General features: G+C 31.8%; 1 protein-coding gene and 1 long non-coding RNA gene across 2 annotated transcripts in view; one reads left to right on the top strand and one right to left on the bottom strand.

Annotated features, from left to right (window-relative positions):
• LOC114324399 (DNA polymerase alpha subunit B) overlaps positions 1–22,174 on the bottom strand; it is a 79,129-nt gene that overhangs the window by 40,011 nt on the left and 16,944 nt on the right. Inside the window, exon 4 of the mRNA XM_050648992.1 lies at positions 105–184. Coding sequence (XP_050504949.1) covers positions 105–184 — 80 coding nt within the window. The remainder of the gene's footprint in view (positions 1–104; positions 185–22,174) is intronic.
• Positions 1–22,174, top strand: part of LOC114324377 (uncharacterized) — a 56,143-nt gene that overhangs the window by 18,801 nt on the left and 15,168 nt on the right. The gene's annotated exons all lie outside the window — the stretch shown is intronic.

Here is a 22,174-nt window from a genome sequence, read left to right on the forward strand (position 1 = left end):
GCCTGGTCGTGTACATACGGTCATAGTATGACACGGTGTAGTGGGCAGAGACCTTAATGAATTTAAACAAATTTGAAAAGAATAAATATGACAATATTACTCACACTGATACAGGCGTAGCATTATGACTGAAGTTATCTTGCCGATTCTGTGTTGTGGGAGTATATGGACTATTCTCTGTAATCTGTAACAAAATATGACTACACATCATTTATTTTCAAAATATGTAATTTTTACACGTTTAAAACACTAAACAAAAGACGATAAACACTGGCTTATAGAAAAAGTAATAAAAGGCAACAAACCTTTAAAAACATTGTGTTTAACTAATATGGTACCGCAATAATAATTTAATTGGAACGTACATAAGTTTTATCTATTTTCATTTTGTAACTTCAAAGGGCTGTAACTTTTTTATGTGCACATTTTTGTACAAAAGTAAGTTAGGTTCAATCGAACTATTTTTGGTCCCAGAATATGTGATTTAATTTATGATCTGCATTTTTGTTACACCATGTATATTAAATTTGCATCATCAAATCACCAAAAATTCAAATGTCTGGTGTTTATTGTCAGCAATGTTGAGATTGAGATATTTTATACGAATGCCGTGTCAGCACAAACGAACAATGTACCTACTCAATCATTATATTACATACTCATTATTTTGATAAAAAAAGTAGACCTGATGACTAAATGCACAATAAGCTAAGATAAAAACGGTGATAATCACCTCTAGCTTATTTTGTAACATAATCTGTTGTGAAAAAGATAGCCAACTGAATGTTTGTCCTTTCTGCTGTGGTTGCAATAACCATATAATTTGTTGGAAACATTTTTAAACTCTTTTCTTCATTCAATAACGCAGTGATCAATTTTTTTTTCTAATTTCAAAATGATCAATATTGTTTGTAATATGGACATATTCAGGAAATTGTTTTGTATATTTGCATTTTTGAATTTTGACTATATAAATAGATCACTGGTAGTTGGTCATGGTCTTAACATAATTGCAAGCAGTGCTGTTTTTGTAACAATATAGGTTCTGGTACGCAATGTTCCGGTGGGTCTGGGGAGTGTTCGTAATTTTAAAACTATTTGGGAGCAAGGAAACAATTCAGGAATTTGTCTATTATTTTGTTGTTTTTTCTTATTTTTTGTCCCCAGAGGGACAAAAAACGTGATATAATTCAGGAATTTTTGAAACCTATCAGGTGTTGTAAAGGACGATGCCAGGAATAACTTCTACTAAAATGTAACCAAAAATATTGTGCGCTTTATTTTTAATTGCGATTTTCATTTGTTAAATTTGCAATTTTTATTGATTTTTAATTTTGTAGCTTAGGATATTGATTTTAGAGAAAAACTTTTTAATAGAAAGTTGTAGTAAATTAAAAAACCTACAATTTGAGGTAAGGTAAGTTTAATTTGGTAAATTGGTTATTGCAAAACAGCCTGCGAAAGGTCCAAAATGGCCGTTTTTTACAATTGCGTTATTTATTGTACAAATAATTTTTTTTTATTTTTTAAAGCTTTAAAATAAAGATCTTTCAATTCCAAACATAAAAAAAATTGTAAAGCCAGATTAACGAATTTGTTGCTTATATATTATAAAATGTTTCTCCCAAGAGGTCAAATGTCGAAGGCTATAACTTTTGGAAAAAAAATCGTAGAAAGTTGGTGAAACATCCAATCTCCTTCTAAAGAGTTATATTTTCATATTCTGATGTAAATAAATGCGTAAAACATTTTTAAACCTCTAATTTTTGGATTTGAAAATAAGGGGGCAAATTTCGTTATAAACATTTAGAGCTGAAGCGGCCCTGTACATCCTATGAGTTTTTAACTTACATATTATTGTTGCTGAAGATGAAACGAAGATTTATAAAAAAATAAAAAATTTCTACGACCAACTAAAGCCAAATTAATTTTTGGGTTTGAAAATAAGGGGGCAAATTTCGTTATAAACATTTAGAGCTGAAGCGGCCCTGTATATCCTATGAGTTTCTAACTCACAGATTATTGTTGCTAAAGACGAAACGAAGATTTATAAAAAATATAAAATTTTAACAAAAAAACTAAAGCCGAGATAATTGTTTTTTTTTTCTTAAATCATAGTGCCTTTATTTATAACAATTAAGAAATTATTTTACAGTCATTGACTAAAGAAAGACTTATGTTATCTTAAAATGAAAATTATTATAAAATATAATTACATTTAATTATTAAAAATTATTTTTTAAATCGGTGCTTTTGCAAATCGCCCGGCTCGCTTCAAATCCGCGCGCTCGGAAAATTTTTACGTAACTTGTATTAAATTTTGACAGAAAACAATTTAATAATATTACCATTATAATATACAGTCTATTTACCACTGTATTGGTTTTTCTTGTTAAACTTTTCTATGTGAAATCCAAAAAGAATAGTCACTACAAGAAGAAAAAGTTTTATATTGTATATTATAGTAAGAAGTAACATTATTATTATTATATTTATATAACAATGAAAAAATTAAAAATATAGTTATACATTTCATATATATGTATCATTTTTGTAATATTCTTTCTTCAGAAATGAAATTTCACATATAAAAGTTTATCGAGAAAAACAAATACAGTGGTAAATAGACTGTATAATGGTAATATTATTAAATTGTTTTTTGTCAAAATTTAATACAAGTTACGTAAAAATTTTCCGACCGCGCGGATTTGAAGCGAGCCGGGCGATTTGCAAAATTCGGCCGCCCGCAAAAGCACCGATTTTAAAAATAATTTTTAATAATTAAATGTTATTATATTTTATAATAATATTTATTTTAAGATAATATAAGTCTTTCTTTAGTCAATGACTGTAAAATAATTTCTTAATTTTTATAAATAAAGGCACTACGACTTAAGAAAAAATAATAATTATCTCGGCTTCAGTTGGTTGTAGAAAATTTTTATTTTTTTATAAATCTTCGTGGTGTTTTCAGCAACAATAATCTGTAAGTTAGAAACTCATAGGATGTACAGGGCCGCTTCAGCTCTAAATGTTTATAACGAAATTTGCCCCCTTATTTTCAAACCCAAAAATTATCTCGGCTTCAGTTGGTCGTAGAAATTTTTTATTTCTTTATAAATCTTTGTTTCATCTTCAGCAACAATAATCTAAGTTAAAAACTCATAGGATGTACAGGGCCGCTTCAGCTCTAAATGTTTATAACGAAATTTGCCCCCTCATTTGCAAACCCAAAAATTAAGAGGTTATGAAAATATAACTCTTTAGAAGGAGATTAGATGTTTCACCAACTCTCTACGATTTTTTTTTCAAAAAGTTATAGCCTTCGACATTTGACCTCTTGGGATAAACAATTTATAATATCTAAGCAACAAATTCGTTAATCTGGCTTTACAATTTTTTTATATTTGGAATTGAAAGATCTTCCTTTTAAAGCTTTAAAAAATAAAAAAAAATTATTTGTACAATAAATAATGCAATTGTAAAAAACGGCCATTTTGGACCTTTCGCATGCTGTTTTGCAATAACCAATTAACCAAATTAAACTTACCGTAACCTCATAATCTAAGAGCTAGAGGCGAGAAATCATCGTCATAAGTAATACAAGAATAAAAAACCGCTAAACGCCGTAAAAATGAGTGGCGCATAAAATATTCCAGCTACAAAAGATCTGATATGAATATTACGTGGCGCGAAAATGGATTTTCATTTGATGCAAAACAAAATTCTAGTTTTATTTTAAAAGATTTTTCCATAATATTTGCTAAATTTGAAGTAAACGCGCCACAAAAGAGTAACTTTGATACAGTTTGCATTTTAAAACTCTTTTGTGGCGCGTTTACTTCAAATTTAGCAAATATTATGGCAAAATCTTTTAAAATAAAACTAGAATTTTGTTTTGCATCAAATGAAAATCCATTTTCGCGCCACGTAATATTCATATCAGATCTCATTTATGCGCCACTCATTTTTACGGCGTTTAGCGGTTTTTTATTCTTGTATCAGGAGTTTTTCAAAGTTATTTATAAATTAAATGTATGAAGTTGAATGCAATTTTCCCTTATTACTAATGTGACCAACTAGCCCGAAAAATCCGGGACATGGCCCGAATTACGAAGTCGTGTCCAGGTGTCCCGAACAAGGCTTCCGGGCCATCCGAATTTTCAAAGTTTTGGTAAAATTTTATTTTGAAATTTTGAATACGTTGTTCTGAAGCTATTTCCTTGTGGCATTTTGAATACGTTATTCTTTTAAGAATTCACATTAAATTGAATTGGTGGGACGCAAAAAAGTCGACAATGTCTGGAATGTAATATGTACTAATTTTTTTTCTTCTACGACGCTACAGCCCAAATTGAGCCTTGGCCTCCTTTATTTTTTGCCTCCACCCTTGTTTGTATGTGGCTGCTCTTCTCCATACACGGACTCCTAAAAGTGCTTGTGCGTCGCTGTTTACTGTTAGTCCTGTCGCCAGGGGGGGTACAACGGCCTCCTGTATTCAGATGGACTTACCCAAGTTTTTTTTATGTATTTTGACCTGTAGAACACGAATTTTTTGGGTAACAGTTGATCCGGATGTCGATAAGATTGTTATAAACCAAGAAGTTGAGGAATCACATAACAGCGATTTCTCGCAAAACAAAACATTTTTTTGTATTTTTTGGGCCATTCTAACCAAAAAATGTTCCTACAAATTTTTTCGTAGGATGCATAGTTTTCGAGATAAACGCGGTTGAACTTTCAAAAAATCAAAAAATTGGAATTTTTGAACCCGAAAAACTTTTGATTAAAAAATAAAATAGCAATTCTGCTTACCGCATTTGAAAGTTCAAGTCAAATTATATCGGTTTTAATTATTTGTATTGCTACAAATGTATTATTTTATTGTTAAAACAAAGCTATAAACACCTAGTGCTTGAGTGATGTTTCAATGCTTTCTTACATATTTAAAATCGAACGAGTACGTAGAGGAGGTAAAAGTGCAAGCGGGGCTATTTCTAAGTAGCATGCATTATAACGCATGTATTAGGCACGGGAAACACTATGTGTTTATAGCTTTTTTTAACAATCAAAAATAAATTGTTAGCAATGCAAATATTCAAAACAGATATAATTTGACTTAAACTTTTAAAGGCGGTAAGAAGAATTGCTATTTTATTTTTTATTCAAACGTTATTCGGGTTCAAAAATTGCAATTTTTCGATTTTTTGAAAGTTCAACCGCGTTTATCTCGAAAACTATGCATCCTACGAAAAAACTTGTAGGAACATTTTTTGGTTAGAATGACCCAAAAAATACAAAAAAATGTTTTGTTTTGGGAGAAATCGCTGTTATGTAATTCCTCAACTTCTTTGTCTATAACAAACTTATCGACATCCGGATCAACTGTTACCCAAAAAATTCGTGTTCTACGGGTCAAAATATATAAAAAAAACTTGGGTAAGTCCATCTGAATTAAGAAGGCCGTTGTACCCCCCCTGGCGACAGGACTATGTGTCTTCCCAGTCCTTTCTTGGCTTTCCAACCGGTCTTTTTTCCAGCATTCTAGCGTTCAGTGCTCTTTGTATTACTAGTACCACATAAAAAATTTCCTTTTTTAAGAACGATTTCCGGATTGGGAGTCGAAACGTCAAAAACTAAGAAAAATGTAGTTATAATTACAATCAATTGTTGCTTAATCCCAACAAAAATATCATTGTCAACATAAAAATGTTATATTATCAATAAAATGATGATATTAAAGTTCTATATTTGAAAAACATGGCCCGATTTTCATTGAAAAGTCCCGGATTTTAAGTATTTTTTTCAGCTTTGTCCCGAGTTCGACTGAATTGGAGTTGGTCACACTACCTATTACACGTCAAGCTTTATAAATGGTCACCTTTGTTGCATTATATCCCAGATAATCTAGTATCCATCGAATGTACACTAGATTTTTTTCTATTCGAAATAGATTGAAACAAAAATATTGAGATGGCCGGTAAATGAAATCAGATTGCCCGTTGCCAGATCAAATTTAGCGTCGTAACCACTACAACTACATAAACCATTTCGGAAATAATCGTTAATTGGATTATACTTTTATAGCTTAATAACTTCTAAATGGCTTAACCGATTTTGATCAGTAAACATGAGTTTGAAACGTATCGATCAGTAGTATCTGATGGATCTAAGGTCAAGTGTGATAACTGAAGCTATTACAGGAATTATTGATCTTAAGAAACCGTTTTTCCCACAGGAAATAGATTTTATCATACTTATGAAGCCTATAACCTAAAAATTCGAACTTTCCCGGATATAAGGTATACACCGTTAGATTCGTCTTAGTCCTTCTACAAACGCTAAGTTATTGGCGCAATTAGTAGGTTGAAATGTTGAGTAATTGTCGAAAAACCAAAATTTTCCAAGTTTAGTTTTTCAGTTTTTCGGCGATACTGAGCCGTGTGTATGTCTGATCCTGACAGCTAAGACACTATTTGAAAACTTAACTCAACGCTATGGATTTGGTGTATTTGCGGTTTTCCTGTCTCTTCTTGAACCGAAGATATATACCCCAAAAAAATATGCTGTTTTGTACCTACCAAGTCCTATAGCTGGCTTATGGGTGGTCAAAAGTCACAAACTACACCGGTTCTAAATCGGCCCTGACCTCCTCTTCAAACACAGAGAAAAAATATCAAATCGGTTTAACTTTTAAACACACATACATACATATCCACAAACATTTTCTCTTTTTTAAATAAAAATTGAGTCACATTTCTAAGCTCTATAACTTTTGAATGGTATAACCGATTTTCGAAATTAGACATGCGTTGGAAAGGTAATGATAAGTTGTATTAGAAGCCGCAAAGGTTGGACTTAATTTTTAAAATTTTTGGGAATTTTGGGGACGAGAACGAAAAACAGACCCTAAATAGGAAGGGCCGTAAAATCTACACCCTTGGACCAAAATCGATGGTTGACATATAAATCGGTGAGTCTTTTTCTGAACTTTAAGATGGGAGTTGGCCCAATTTTCAATTCAGTCAGATTTAGAAAATCGAAAATTTCGTGTGTAATATAGTGTCGCGTGTAGGGGGGTGTGGGTGTGCGCCACTGGCGAGAACTGCCGTTCTCTGGTAATGTTCAAAATTAGACATGAGTTGGAAAGGTAATGATCAGTATTGTTAGAAGCCGCAAAGGTCGGACTTAAATTTTCCAAGTTTTTGGGAGTTTTGGGGACCAGAACGAAAAACAGACCCTAAATAGGAAGGGCCGTAAAATCGACACCCTAGGAATAAAATGGATGGTTGACATATGAATGGGTGAGTCTTTTTCTTAACTTGAAGATGGGAGTTGGCACAATTTTCAATTCAGTCAGATTTAGAAAATTGAAAATTTCGTGCATATAATAGTGTCGCGTGTAGGGGGGTGTATTTCTGAGCCACTGGCGAAAACTGCCGGTCTCTGGTAATTTGTTCGATATAAAACTAATAGCTTCGATAACCACTAAATCGAAAACTATTAATTTTATGAAAAAAATGTATAATGAACATTTTTTTGCTTATAATTAATGTTTTTACCAGCATTTGCGGTCAAAATATAATAAAAAATTTCCACCCTCGAGATGAGGTGGTAACCACCCCATGGTAAAAGCGTATTTCTGCATCATATAGATTTTGATCCTTGGACTATCCACTACTTATTGTCAAATTTTCAAACAAATCTATCCATTCTGTAAAAATTGCGAAGTGAAAAATTACAGTTCCTGGACTAATTATACATTTGGAGCTCTATAACTTCTGAACGGCTTACCTGATGTTGATCACCAAACATGAGTTTGAAACGTATTGACAAGTAGTATCTGATGCATCCAAGATCGAGTGTGATAACTGAACGTATTACAGGAATTATTGAGCTTGAAAACCCGTTTTTCCCATAAGAAATAGATTTGATCATACTTATGAAGCCTATAACTTAAAAATTCGAATTTTCCCAGATATGAAGTATACACCGTTAGACGCGTCCTAAGTCCTTCTACAAACGCTCAGTTATTGGCACAATTCGTAGGTTGAAATTTTGAGTAATTGTCGAAAAACCAAAATTTTCAAAGTTTAATTTTTCAGTTTTTTGGCTATGGTGAGCAGTGTATATGCCTCAGCTTGATCGCTTATGCGCCATTTAAAAGCTTAACTCAACCCTATTGATTTGGTGTATTTGCGGTTTTCCTGTCTTTCCTTGAACCTAAGATATATACGCCCAAAAAATATGCTATTTTGTATCTACCTAGCCCTCTAGCTGGCTTAAGGGTAGTCAGAAGTCAAAAATTAGACCGGTTCTGAATCGGCCCTCACACCTTCTTGAAACACAGAAAAAATCATTCAGATCGGTGTAACTTTTCCACACACATACATACATACATACATACATACATATCCACAAACATTTTCAATTTTTTAAATAAAAATTGAGTCATATTTCTGAGCTCGATAACTTTTGAATGGTAAAACCGATTTTCAAAATTTAACATGCGTTGGAAAGGTAATTATCTGTGCTATCAGAAGCCGCAAAGGTCGGGCTTAAATTTTTGAAATTTTTGGGAGTTTTGGGGACGAGAACGAAAAACAGGCTTTAAATGGGAAGGGCCGTAAAATCCACACCCTTGGACCAAAATTGATGGTTGACATATGAATGGACGACTCTTTTCCTAAACTTTAAGATGGGTTTTGGCCCAATTTTCAATTCAGTCAGGTTTAGAAAATCGAAAATTTCGTGTGTATATAGTGTCGCATGTAGGGGTGTTGTGCGCCACTGGTGAGAACTGCCGTTCTCTGTGGATGGAGTTTGGCATGTGAAATGTGTCTATTGTATGTTGATAATTATGACCCCTTTCAGGCTGACACCTCAGTGGATACAGGGAGTAGCAATAAGGGATGAAAGGGAAAAGTTAACGCAGTCATTAAAGGTTTTCACCTCCTATTTTGTTAAACCTCCATCGATTTACATGAAAAGTGGTGAGTAGTTAGAGCATACCTCAAGAAATAAAACTGATATGGTGCCAACGTGCGCTTTTACCTTGGGGGTGGATGCCACATGCCACCCCTTCTCAGAGGTGAAAACTATTTTATTAAAAATAACCCCACTAATCGATAGAGGGACAAATTTGAAGCAAAATTTATTACCTCCAATTATTAAAATAAATCAATACTTTTTGAGTCATTAAAGATCAAAGATTTGAATTTTTCGTGAAATAAATGCATGATGTAAAGCGGTTTTTCGTAAATAATTCAAAAACTGTAAGTTTTATCAAAATAGTTATGATTACCAAAATTAAAGATAATAAAAAATAAAAGAGATTTCCTATTGGAGAAACCTTTGAGAATTAATAAAAAGTGAGTTATAGGTGATGGAATGTATATTTTTTTTCGGCTACTATCCAAATCTATGTATTCAAGCTCAAATAACGGGAAAACGGTGCATTTTATAAAATATATTTACTGAACACTTGTCAAAGTACTTAGAAATATGTATCAAATGAGCTCCCGGAAAAGTTGATACCATTAAACATTATGCTACAAACATTTTTCAAAGTTTAGGCTCCAAAAATGTGGAGCTTAATTATTATATTATTTATATAAGTTTTTAAAATTGTTTTAAGACATTTACATAAAATATAGCAAAAATGTATTTGAATATTATGTCAAATGTGCCCCATTATTGGACACCCTCGGTTTCTGTACATAATACAGGGGCGGTTCTAGACCAAAAAAAGTGGGGGGCAAGGGAACACAACCGGTGAATAAACAAGATAACGTGCCTTTTTAACGAAAATTATAGTACAAAAGTACTGTAAAAACAGAAGGGGGCAGCTGCCCCCCTGCCCCTGGCTAGAACCGCCACTAAGTTTATATCGATAGAAAAAATTCTATTAAATATCGAAATAATATAAAAATAATATTTTAGTAACATACATTTAATTAATAATAATATGTTCTTTTTATCATTCGTAACTTCACGCATGTGCTCTTAAATTGACGCTATTGTATAGGTACTTGCTACTGTCATTTCGGAGTCGGCGTTTGTATTGAATATATATTATACCTATACTCCAAAAATATAACTGTTTTCAACATGGCAACAGAATACACTTGCGTGCTTAAAATAAATTGTACAATTGATACAGATACTGCTGTGAACTTATTTAGTGAAAAAACATTGAAAACTGCAAAAGAAAAATTAAATATTAGAAAAATGTGCAAGTTAAAATACTGTGATATTATTCTACCAGAAGCTGTTGATAATACGAGCGGATACCATCATGCATGCTACAGACTTTTTACATCTGTAAATAAAAAAAGTTTAGAAGTTAATCAAAAAATGACATCTTCACCTGTGACTTCTAATAATGCTGGTTAGTAATTTAATATATATTTTGATGCATCAACTTTACCACCATCTCAATCTGAGCTATATCAACATCTTTTACGAGCACGATACATTACAAGTATTTGGTTGAACGCCTATAAAAAAAGCGCCAGATCTGGTTATTGAACAAAATGGTTGGGAACTTGCTGAAGATAACACATATAAATTCAAATGGTTTGAAGGGCCTCAAATGCCAGAGATTGTTAGAGATATTATTTTTGAGAATGAAACAGACGATGAGATGGATGATGAGCAAGCTGATGATGACATTCATAATAGCGAAAGTGATGAAAATAATTATGATAGCGATTTTAGTGAATGTGACAGATAAAGTGAAAAATAAATAGTATTTTCAACGAAAATTTTGATTTCGTTTATAAATTCACAAAATCCGTTCGTTCGTTCCTGCGTTGCCACCCCTGCAATATCTGGAGCTTATGTACCGATGTCAATGTAGTTTTGTCTCCTGAATCCAAATCTGAAAACGGCATTTCGATATCTCAAACCATCTTCGAGATAACCGACCTCAAAGACAAGTTGCATCTCGGGACAGCAATTTATGATTTTTTAACAATTTTAGATAGCGAGATAATTCTACAGGAGACACTGTACGTAAAAATGTTAATGAAAATTTCAAAAATATATTACTTCATATAAACTGTAAAAGAATTGAAATATCAAATAAATAAATAATAGTTATTAATTTTAATGTAAGTAATGTTAAATGGCAGGTTACAAATTTTTGGTGCTGTCTACCCAATGATTTATGTATATTATATTGTATAATATACAGTGTGTCTACTTAAGTTGACACATATATTACGGGACACTTTTTTATTTTTAATTTTACGAAATAAAGTTATAACTCATAAAAAGTTCTGCATCGTCTAAAACCTACGATTCAATCATCAGATAGCAAATTTTATCTATATTATAGGAGGTATTTTAAAAAATATGAATTTCGCTCAAGATTAAAGTACCTTTTTTTCACACTGTTGTAAATTATTGTTACTTACTACGAAAAATTGTTTGGAATTAAAAACTGTGTTCTAATATATGCAATAGTTATTATTATAATTAATAATTATTATAATAATGTCTATTATCTACATTCTTCTAATAAAAAGAAAATATTTAATTTTTTTCTCAAATTTGAGATACCTACCAATCATCATTTTCATTTATAACTCTTTTATTATTAATTTTACGAACAAAAATTGAATTTATTATTAATTTTACGAACAAAAATTGAATTTATTATTAATTTTACGAACAAAAATTATTCTTCATAAAAATATCTGCACGGTCTAAAATCCAAGATGCAATCATAAACATAAGATTATATAAAATTGTATCCATTTTAGTCGATGTGTAAAAAATATGAATTTCGCTCAGTAAAGTGCCTTTATAGCTCACAATATTTAAATAGTAGGATATAATTGCACATTAAACATAATTTTTAATTCTAAACAACTTTTCATAATAGCAATTTTCCATATTAGGAATTTAAATACATAAAAAAAACAAAGTTTTCGTTATAATAATGCTCGCATTTTTAACTTGTTATATTTAAATTGTAATAAAACGAACTTGATATTAAATTATAATCCTAACTTCATTCCCGAAATTCCTTTAAAAATTATTCTGTAACTAATTTCAAAATAAATATATAAATAGCGTATGTTTTAATTTTCACTTTTTCCTAAAAACTCGAAAGGGTTCTCTTATTTCCATCATCACTTGCTTAGCTTTGATGTTATAAACTTCATCTGGAGCTCACTTGATAGGTATTCTTGAGTACTTTGACAAGTGTTCAGTAAATATATTTTATAAAATGCACCGTTTTCCCGTTATTTGAGCTTGAATACTTAGATTTGGGTACTAGCCGAAAAAAATATACATTCCATCACCTACCTCACTCTTTAATAATTCTCAAAGGTTTTTCGAATAATAAATCTCTTTTATTTTTTATTATCTTCAATTTTGGTAATCATAACTATTTTGATAAAACTTACAGTTTTTGAATTATTCACGAAAAACCGCTTTACATCATGCATTTATTTCACGAAAAATTCAAATCTTTGATCTTTAATAACTCAAAAAGTATTGATTTATTTTAATAATTAGAAGTAACAAATTTTGCTTAAAATTTGTCCCTCTATCGATTAGTGGGGTTGTTTTTAATAAAATAGTTTTCACCCCCCGAGAAGGGGTGGCATCCACCCCCAGGGTGAAGGCGCACGTTGGCACCATATCAGTTTTGTTTCTTGAGTTATGCTCTAACTACTCACCAATTTTCGTGCAAATCGATGGAGGTTTAACAAAATAGAAGGTGAAAACATTTAATGACTGCACCAACTTTCCCCTTTCATCCCTTATTGCTACTTCCTGTATCCACTGAGGTGTCAGTCTGAAAGGGGTCATAGTTATCAATATACAATAGACACATTTCACATGCCAAACTCCATATTACTTATGACGATGATTTCTCGTCTCTAGCTCTCCGTCTATCAAATTGTAGGTTTTTTAATTTACTACAACTTTCTATTAAAAAGTTTTTCTCTAAAATCAATATCCTAAGCTGAAAAATTAAAAATCATTAAAAATTGCAAATTTAACAAATGAAAATCGCAATAAAAAAAAAGCGCACAATATTTTTGGTTACATTTAGTAGAAGTTATTCCTGGCATCGTCCTTTACAACACCTGATAGGTTTCAAAAATTCCTGAATTATATCCTGAAATCGACCTATTTTTCACCCACAGCCTGGGGTATGATGGCAAGTATGTATGAATTAGTTAGGTTAGAATGTAAACGAACAGCTGTCATAGGAAATTGAAGTTAGACGTGGGATGAGACACGGATGCGTATTAATTGTCGCCAGTTCGATTTAATGCCTACTCGGAAGAGATCCTAAAAAAGCTCTTGAGGGTGAAACAGCTGGAATAAAGGTAAATGAACTGCCCATTAACAACATTAGATAATATGCGGATGGCACTGTCATCTTAGCCGACAATATTGAAGATCTTCAGAGACTGGTGAACAGAATAGCGATATATAACCAAGAATACGATATAACAATGAACATCAAGAGGACAAAATTTATGAGAATATCTAGAACTCAAAGACAAGAATCTCCTCATAAACGGAACCAATGTCGAAAGAGTAGACCAATATGCATATCTTGGAACAATGATCAACTCCACAAATGATTGCTTCCAGGAGATTAAAATTAGAATAGAAAAGGCTAGAGCGAATTTTAACAAAATGAGAAAAGTGCTCTGCACAAGAAATTTGAAGTTAGAGCTAAGAGTAAGGTTGACTAGGTGCTACGGTTTCTCGATTTTGTTTTACGGAATGGAAGCTTGGACCTTGAATGTGGCATCAATGAAAAAACTGGAATAATTTGAGTTGTGGGTGTATAGAAGAATTCTGAAAATATCATGGGCCGAACACTGTCACAAACAAAGCGGTTCTGAGAAAGATGAATAAAGAAATGAAAGCCTTAAATACAAACAAAACAATACAAGGAAAAAGAAGCATAGGGAGACGCAGAATATCGTGGCTGCGCAACCTGAGAAAATGGTATGAATGTACATCAAATGAAGTTTTCAGAGCAGCCGTCTACAAAGTCCGAATAGCTATGATTGCCGACCTCCGTCGCGGAGATGCCACTTCAAGAAGAAAATGAATCAGTTAAAAACAGGAATGGAAATTAACATTTTTATTTACGTTTTATTCAATAAAAATACGTTTGTGTTTTATATAAATCTTGTATATGTATAAAACAATATTTACACAATGTTCTTTCCGAGTTGTGAATTTTTATTTTTCATACATTTAGAAAATGCATTTTCGAATGCAAAAGGTTTCATAACGATCTCCGTCTTACTTTAAAAAAGTTTGTAATGCTTTATCTCCTCGCTTATATTGGTTAATAGTATATGTGTAGATGCAGATGCACCTCCCTGAAAACAAACCTGGCGCCGCCCATGGTGCATGCTAAAATATTCTGAACTACCTGTTGAATGTATTGATTGATACAGAAAATATGATGCAACAAGTGGTTGTTGGCAACAGGTAGAAAAACCTGTGGATTCTAAATAAAATGTTTTTGTAAATTGATAAGAGTTGAATAAAAAATAACAATCACACATTTTATTTCTAATTTATTTGGACAGTCACAAAATATTACAAGTAGCAGAACTTGATACTATCTGGTAGTAACCCTATACACCGATCCAGATATTGTGAAATTCGTTAAAGTGCAGAGACTTAGATGGGCTGGACACATTGCTAGAATGCCAGATCACGAATACACTAAGGAAAATAACCTTTTCACAATCAGAGGGCACAAGAAGTAAAGGACGACCACGGAAAAGATGGATTGATGATATAGAAGAAGACCTAAAGATTCTAGGGGTCAGAAGATGGAGGGAAGTTGCCAGGAGTGGCGACTTCTTTGCGAGCAGGCCACGATCCACAACGGATTATAGAGCCACTTATGATGATGATGAACAGAACCTGGCCAATAATATTGATTTTGACTAAGTTTTCAAAAAATTCAATATGGCCCCAAAAAATAATTATCTAAATAGCATCTTTAAAACGTGGTATGTATGGATGTGAAACCTGGCAACTGAATAAGTGAACAAAACAGAAGTTGTTCACACTGAAAATGGACTTCTGACGAAGATTGGCCTGCATCTCTAGAGTCTTAAGCGCAACGAATAAACGAGTACAAGATATTATGAATAGGAAACAAACAGAAGAAATTCAAGAAAATCAACTTTGTTGGTATGACCATGTACAAAGAATGGACGAACATCGATTCCCAAAGCTGCAAATGGAATGGCAACCCCGAAAGACGGAAAAGGGACATACCGAAAACTACCTGGATAAGTGGAATCCAGAAAGTAATGTCTGAGATAGATCTACCTACGACCAGAAGATTGGATAGATCGATGTGGCTGGAAAATAAGAAACGGAAGGCGCAGGATGCTATAAACTGCTGTTATATACAGGGTGGTTCATCTTATTTGCCTCGGTCTCTGTACGGAAAACGACATACATATTAAAAAAATTCTTCACAGAAATATACAGGGCCATTAACACTATACATTGTATACATAATCATTTTTTTCTTATGGAACACCCTATACCTGATGACATTTTTGAATCGCCCTTAACCGCTTAACGTGCTTACCCGAGTTAACTCGGGTTTAAACTACGTTTCTATTTTCGCTTAACTAGTGTTTAAAATATTTGTACGATATATAAGGCGCCTACGCGTTTTAACTCCTCTAGCGCTAAATAACGGTATCCCCACTTGCATGGGCACCCGTACCTATGGGCAGGGGGGCCCGTGCCCCCCCTAGCTTTTCGGGTGCTTTAAACTATATATGGTTATCCAAAGTATATGAAATGTAATCTGCAACATCTTCACGTCTGCCCCCCCTAAATATTTTTATATGCGCCCGTGCCCTCTCGTTTCTAATTTTAAACTTTCTACGATCGACTGCCGATTGGGGTGGGATCATGATGAGTAGAATTCTATTTTGCTGACGTCACGTTCTGCCCTGACGTACCTCTGTGTGTAACCCCTTGTTTTAGAGTGTATCACACTTAGCAATATTTAACAGTATTAAACTTGAATAATTGCGATTTTCTTCTCTTACTTGTAGTATTTTGTATGTAAAAAGTTACGACCGAGTTAACTCGGGTGAGCGCATGAGGGTATTTGTTATTTTATATTTTTCTAATAAAATATGCGTTTTTTTACTTTAGATTATATCTAGTGACAATAGTCTTGTTCGTAGTTTATTTTACTGTAATAAAATAAATAGGTAATTTTTTGACGTATTTTTGCAAATAAATGTGTGCGTTAAGCGGTTAAATAATAACCTATACTTTTATACAGGTTCCCTATACCTAAATACAGGGTGTTTTGATTTATTTGGATTTTTATAAGGTTGTAGAAAAAAATAAATATCTACGAATCAAAGAATCGGTGACAATTTTTTTTCTTGGATCTTAATAATAGACTATTCAGCATATATTTAAACAGATGTTTATTGTAACAACATTTTGTACAGGGTGGTCAAAATATTAGACTGTTCTATAAACAAATTCAAACTGTAATAATATACATATTTATTTTAAATGAAACACCCTGTAATTTATTAGCGTATCGTGGGGAAATTTAGTTAGCTTTTAATCTCTATTAGGTTTTCTGTAGGTACCTTTATCTCTTCTTTTTTAAAATATTTCATGATTTACCATTTGAGGCCATGAGAGCCAGAGTGGCCTAACTGATTTTAACATTACTTTACATAATCAAAGAAAATGATCAGAAGCTAACAATATCCGATTGTTGTAGTAGTTTTATGTTGACCAAGAATCATTATTGGTCAACATACAATCACTAAAACAATCGGACATTGATAGCTTCTGATCATTTTCTGATTGATTATGTAAGGTAATGTTACAATCAGTTAGGCCACTCTGGCTCTTATGGCCTCATTTGTAATAGTTATTAGAATCCATTATGTCGTGATTATGTACAGCACATCACCAAACACCAGCGTTATGCTTAGATATCTTAAACAAGATACTGTCATTAATAAAATTTACATTACAGTGTTCTTTATTTTAAATTCGAGACATCAAAATGACACATTTTTAATGTGGTGCGATAATTTCTTGGAGTAGTGTATTAACATACACAGTGTCATGTTGAGCGAAATGACAGCACCATCTTTTTTGGGTCAGCGCTGTTTCACTCGTACACATAGTAAAGCTGCAACAGTATAGTCCTCCCCTTCTAACATTATGTAAAATGCTCTACATTTTTTTCTATTTATTCTAAAGTATTCATATTTGGTAAAACTGAAGAAAACATGTTAAAACAAGCTACAGTTGAATTTTAAATGGAATGATGTTAATAGAGGAGTGTAAAATCAAAGGCGACAATCTCCACATTTTCATGTTTTGAGTTAAGGACGCCATTTGTTGCGTTTTTTATCTGTTAGATAAAACTATTTGTAAAAAAGCGGTCTTAACTGTATACAAATCGCAGTGAAAAATTCATGTTAGGATCAAAAGCGACAATATCCATAGCTGAGTGCGTACCAAACACGGCAATCTCAGCTGCGGGCCAATAAGAACCAGCGCTCGCACGTGATCAACTGTAAATGTCGTGAACTCTGTCGAAACCTGTGAATATATACCCGAACTTCCGGATATTTTTGTTTACGTGATATGCATTTAAATTGCTTTTACATTATTGTTAAATATCAAAATATATTTTTATTTACTAAGTAACCGGCACAATGATGTTTAATTAGTTTAAAAACTGGTAATCTCCTTATAGATAATTTTCATATCAGTCAATCTAGTAGCGTTGCAAACAAAAGCGGCAATCTCCAAACAAAAATATTTAAAAAAAGGAAAATAAATAATTTCTTAAGCTCCTCCTTCTGGACATCTGACAACAAACCAAATTTTATATGATTCTTATCAGTTTTATTGCGTTAATTTAATTTTGCTAGTTTCTACAGTTTTTCACGGTTTCCCAAAATTATGGAAATAAGAGGTTGCCGACTTTGATTTTACACCCCTCAATTATACTCTCATTTGGTTAAAATAAAAGTCATCTTTTTATACAATTTATTCTTAAATTTTATTAGTTTACTTTAACCACAAACTTAAATTAAATTCAGGTTGAACTTTATTACAGCCTAGTGTACATATTCTTTATAAAATCAACAGAACTCCATATTACAAATACCTCTCTTTTATTGAAATACAACCCTCTGTAGCATGCGCAAGGTCAAACATAAATAGTGCAGTCACTGAAGGTGGATATGAGCTATTACCTCCGATTTCGTTGAACCTACATCGATTTGCATGAAAATTGGTGAGTGGTTAGAGGATATCTCAAGGAACAAAGGTGACATGGTGCCAACTTGCGCTTTTACCCTGGGGGTGGATGCCACCCCTCCTCGGGGTTGAAAATTATTTTATTAAAAATAACCCCACAATTCGATAGAGGGACAAATTATAAGCAAAATTTGTTATATAAAGTTATTAAAATAAATCCAAACTTTTTGAGTTATTAAAGATCAAAGATTTTAATTTTTCGTGAGAAAAATGCATGTTTTTAACCGATTTTTCATAAATACCTCAAAAACTATAAGTTTCTACAAAAAAGTTATTATTATCAAAATTGAGGCTAATAAAAAATCAAATAAACTCATAACTAGGAAAACCTTTCTGTGTTAACTAGAAGTTATAGGTAATTGAATGTATATTTCTTTCGTCGAGTACCCAAATCTAAGTATTCAAGCTTAAATACCGGCAAAATGATGCGCTTTATAACATAAACTTAATAAACAATTGTCAAAGTTCATAGAAATATCTATCAAATAAGCCCTCGAACAAGTTGATAGCATTAAAATGTATGCAACAAAAAAGTTTCAAAATGTATCTTTTAAATTTTTTCCCAAAAAATGTTGTTTTTTTGTAAATAACTCCGTTAATTTTTAAGATATCAGGTTCACCTAAAAACTAGTTAAAAGTTGACTCTAAGAGCTCTTAAAAAATGTCAAAATTAGTCTTTTAAACCTCTCACTTTTTTAACAATAAAATGTTAAATGGCCCCGGTTACATGGTTCTCTCCGCAAAATTGAAATTTTTAAAGTTTCTATCTCGGTTATTTTTTACTCTACTGAAATAGTAAAATGAATAAAGATTTGAAACAAAAAATACAAAAATTTAGTATTGTATCATTTTTTACGTATAGTGAGTATTTTTTGAGTTATTATCAAAAGAAAATGAAAAGTACGATAATTTTAAAAATTCTGATTTTTTTAAATTGTATCTTTTTTCCAAAAATATAAATTCTAAACCGGTGAAAATTGTTGAAATCCTTAACTATGTTAACCTAAAGAAATTCTTGTGAGGATTACTACAAATTTTAATTTTTGTGGAAATGGCTATGTTCAATTTTTCACTTTTTCCTAAAAAAATCGAAAGGGTTCTCTTATTTTCATCATAACTTGCTTAATTTTGATGCTATTAACTTCTACTGGAGCTCATTTGATAGGTACTCCGAAGTACTTTGACAAGTTCTTTACAAGTATATTCTATAAAATGCATCGTTTTCCCGTTATGTAAGCTTGAATACTTGGACTTGAGTACTCGTCGAAAAAAATATACATTCAATTACCCATAACTCACTTTGAAATAAAATTAGTTTAGTTCTTTAAGTGGAGAGTGTATTAAATTTTTTATTATCTTTAATTTTGGTAACAACAGTTTTTTTACAAAAGCTTATAGTTTTTGAGTAATACGTGAAAAACAGCTTTAAAACATGCATTTTTTATAAGAAAAAATAAAATTTTTGATATTTAATAACTCAAAAAGTATTGATTTATGTTAATAACTTTATATAACAAATTTTGCTTAGAAGTTGCCCCTCTACCGATTTCTGGTATTTTTATTAAAAAAAATTTCACCCCCGAGAAGGGGTGGCATCTACCCCCAGGGTAAAAGCGCAAGTTGGCATAATGTCACCTTTGTTCCTTGAAGTATCTTCTAACTACTCACCAATTTTCATGAAAATCGATAAAGGTTCAACGAAATCGGAGGTGAAAACCTTCAGTGACTCCACTAAAATGCATTTTAAAACTTTTACTTGGACTTAGCGAAAACCCAAAATGTGCGATTCTCAACCAAAATCTACCGAACAATTGAAGACCTTGGGACCAGAAGGGGACATGCCACCAAACAATATTTTGGAGAAAACATCATTTTAACCTTATTTTCAAATCCTGAAATCCAATTTTTACATTTTTCTCGGAAGTAAGGTCCATAATCGCTTGGAAATATGTTATTAAATACACAAGAAAAGTAACACATATGTTTATTTAACGGTTTATGAGTTTTTGAAAAATATGAGGCTTATCATTCCCTTTTGTATAAAAAATTATATTCTAAAAAATGAACATAAAATGCAACAATAAAATAATTCAGTTGTCAATATTTCCAATATCTAAAAAGTCGTCCAAATGTTCAATGTCTTCCAGTGGTTCAGTATTCTCAGTATCTGGTAGAATCTATTGACAAGCACAATTTTCTGCCTACACTGTTTTGTGCAACCGCAAGGTGCATCTAATTATTGTGGTTCTATTTTCTTCCCTTTTGTATTTATATATTCGTAACCTAGATTACTTTGAGTCTTAGGCTTAATTTTTTTGTCGTCGACATAAAAAGTTGGCGAGCTAGTTTTGTGCAGACCGTCAATAAATTCAGAATATACCTAGTGTTTGACAATTTTGAAAATGTTTGGCTATGCAATTGTGTACTGTTTGGCTCAACTTATGTGTGCAAAGTCGCTTTATCAAGAATGAAATTTATTAAAAATCGGTAGAGATCTCACTTAACAGATGAATATCTCAACTCCCTAATGAGACTCAGTTGCACTAAACTCACTCCAAATTTCAGACAGGTTGTACATAAAAAAAATGTCATTTTTCTCTCTAATAATTTAATTTTGTAGTTTCCCCCCTTATTGTTATACTTACTAATCATTAATTTTGAAATTAAGTAAGCTGTAATATAAAATTGTCATGTGCATTTTTTTATATTCATTTCCTTTCTACTATATTTTAAGTAGGAGTACTTTTCAGATGTGCATTTAATTAAAATAATTTTCAGATTTAATAAGTTTGCAACCAACACCTTGCATTGAAACTAATGTAGAAGAGATTACATGTTAATTGGCATTTTGTAGGTATAGTATTTTTACTACAAAAGCGATATTACGTAGGTCAAAATTTTTGACGTAAGAGAACTGTCAAAACATTAGAATGTGACTTTTCATTATTGCCATGTTTATTATAAACATGGCAATAATGAAAAGTCACAATATAATGTTTTGACAGTTCTCTTACGTCAAAAATTTTGACCTACGTAATATCGCTTTTGTAGTAAAAATACATACTATGATTATTTATTTTAAATTCTTCAGTTTCCTTTCTACAAAATTGAAGATGTCTAAAAACTTCATTAGCATTCAAAATATAAATTCCTAATTTTTAAAATATTCTCAGTAACAATTTACAATACTGCTGTTTTCAAAATATACTGATAATAACATCAAAAAATACACAATGAATTTATATTTTATTTATTGTACCAGGAAAACTTACAGAAAAGTATACCTACAGTAACCAAAAAATAATCAGATATTATTAGATTTCCTTTCCATATTAGTCCACGTGTGAGGCCACTTTTGTATGAAAAATGTTTCTAGACTCGATTTCTTTGTGGATTCCTGTTCAAAAATGTCCCCTTTAAACAAATCAAGGGTGCCGGGTGAAACAATTTTTTAAGCAAATTCAGAAATAACTTTTAGCCTCGAAAAATGTATTTTTAGGCTTCTTTTGTAATTATGAATCATAAAGGTCTTTTGTCATATTTCTGAAAAGTTGATAGTTTTTGAGTTATAAGATATTTAAAATCTGAAGTTTTAATAAAATGACAGATCTTTTTTATTTAAGATGACCCAAAAATGCTAAAAACATATTTTCGCGGGCAAAAAAGGTAATGTTTTGAATTTGTTAAAAAAATTATTAAACAATTTCTGCCTAAAAATTTCGCCCGGCACCCTTCCGATTTGTTTATAGGGGATATTTTTTAACAAGAATCCACAAAGAAACCGAATAAGAACAGTCAGACACAGGCAGCATAAATCCGGACCCCGGAA

This window comes from Diabrotica virgifera, chromosome 4 (genome assembly GCF_917563875.1).
Source record: "Diabrotica virgifera virgifera chromosome 4, PGI_DIABVI_V3a".
Taxonomy (NCBI): Eukaryota; Metazoa; Arthropoda; class Insecta; order Coleoptera; family Chrysomelidae; genus Diabrotica; species Diabrotica virgifera.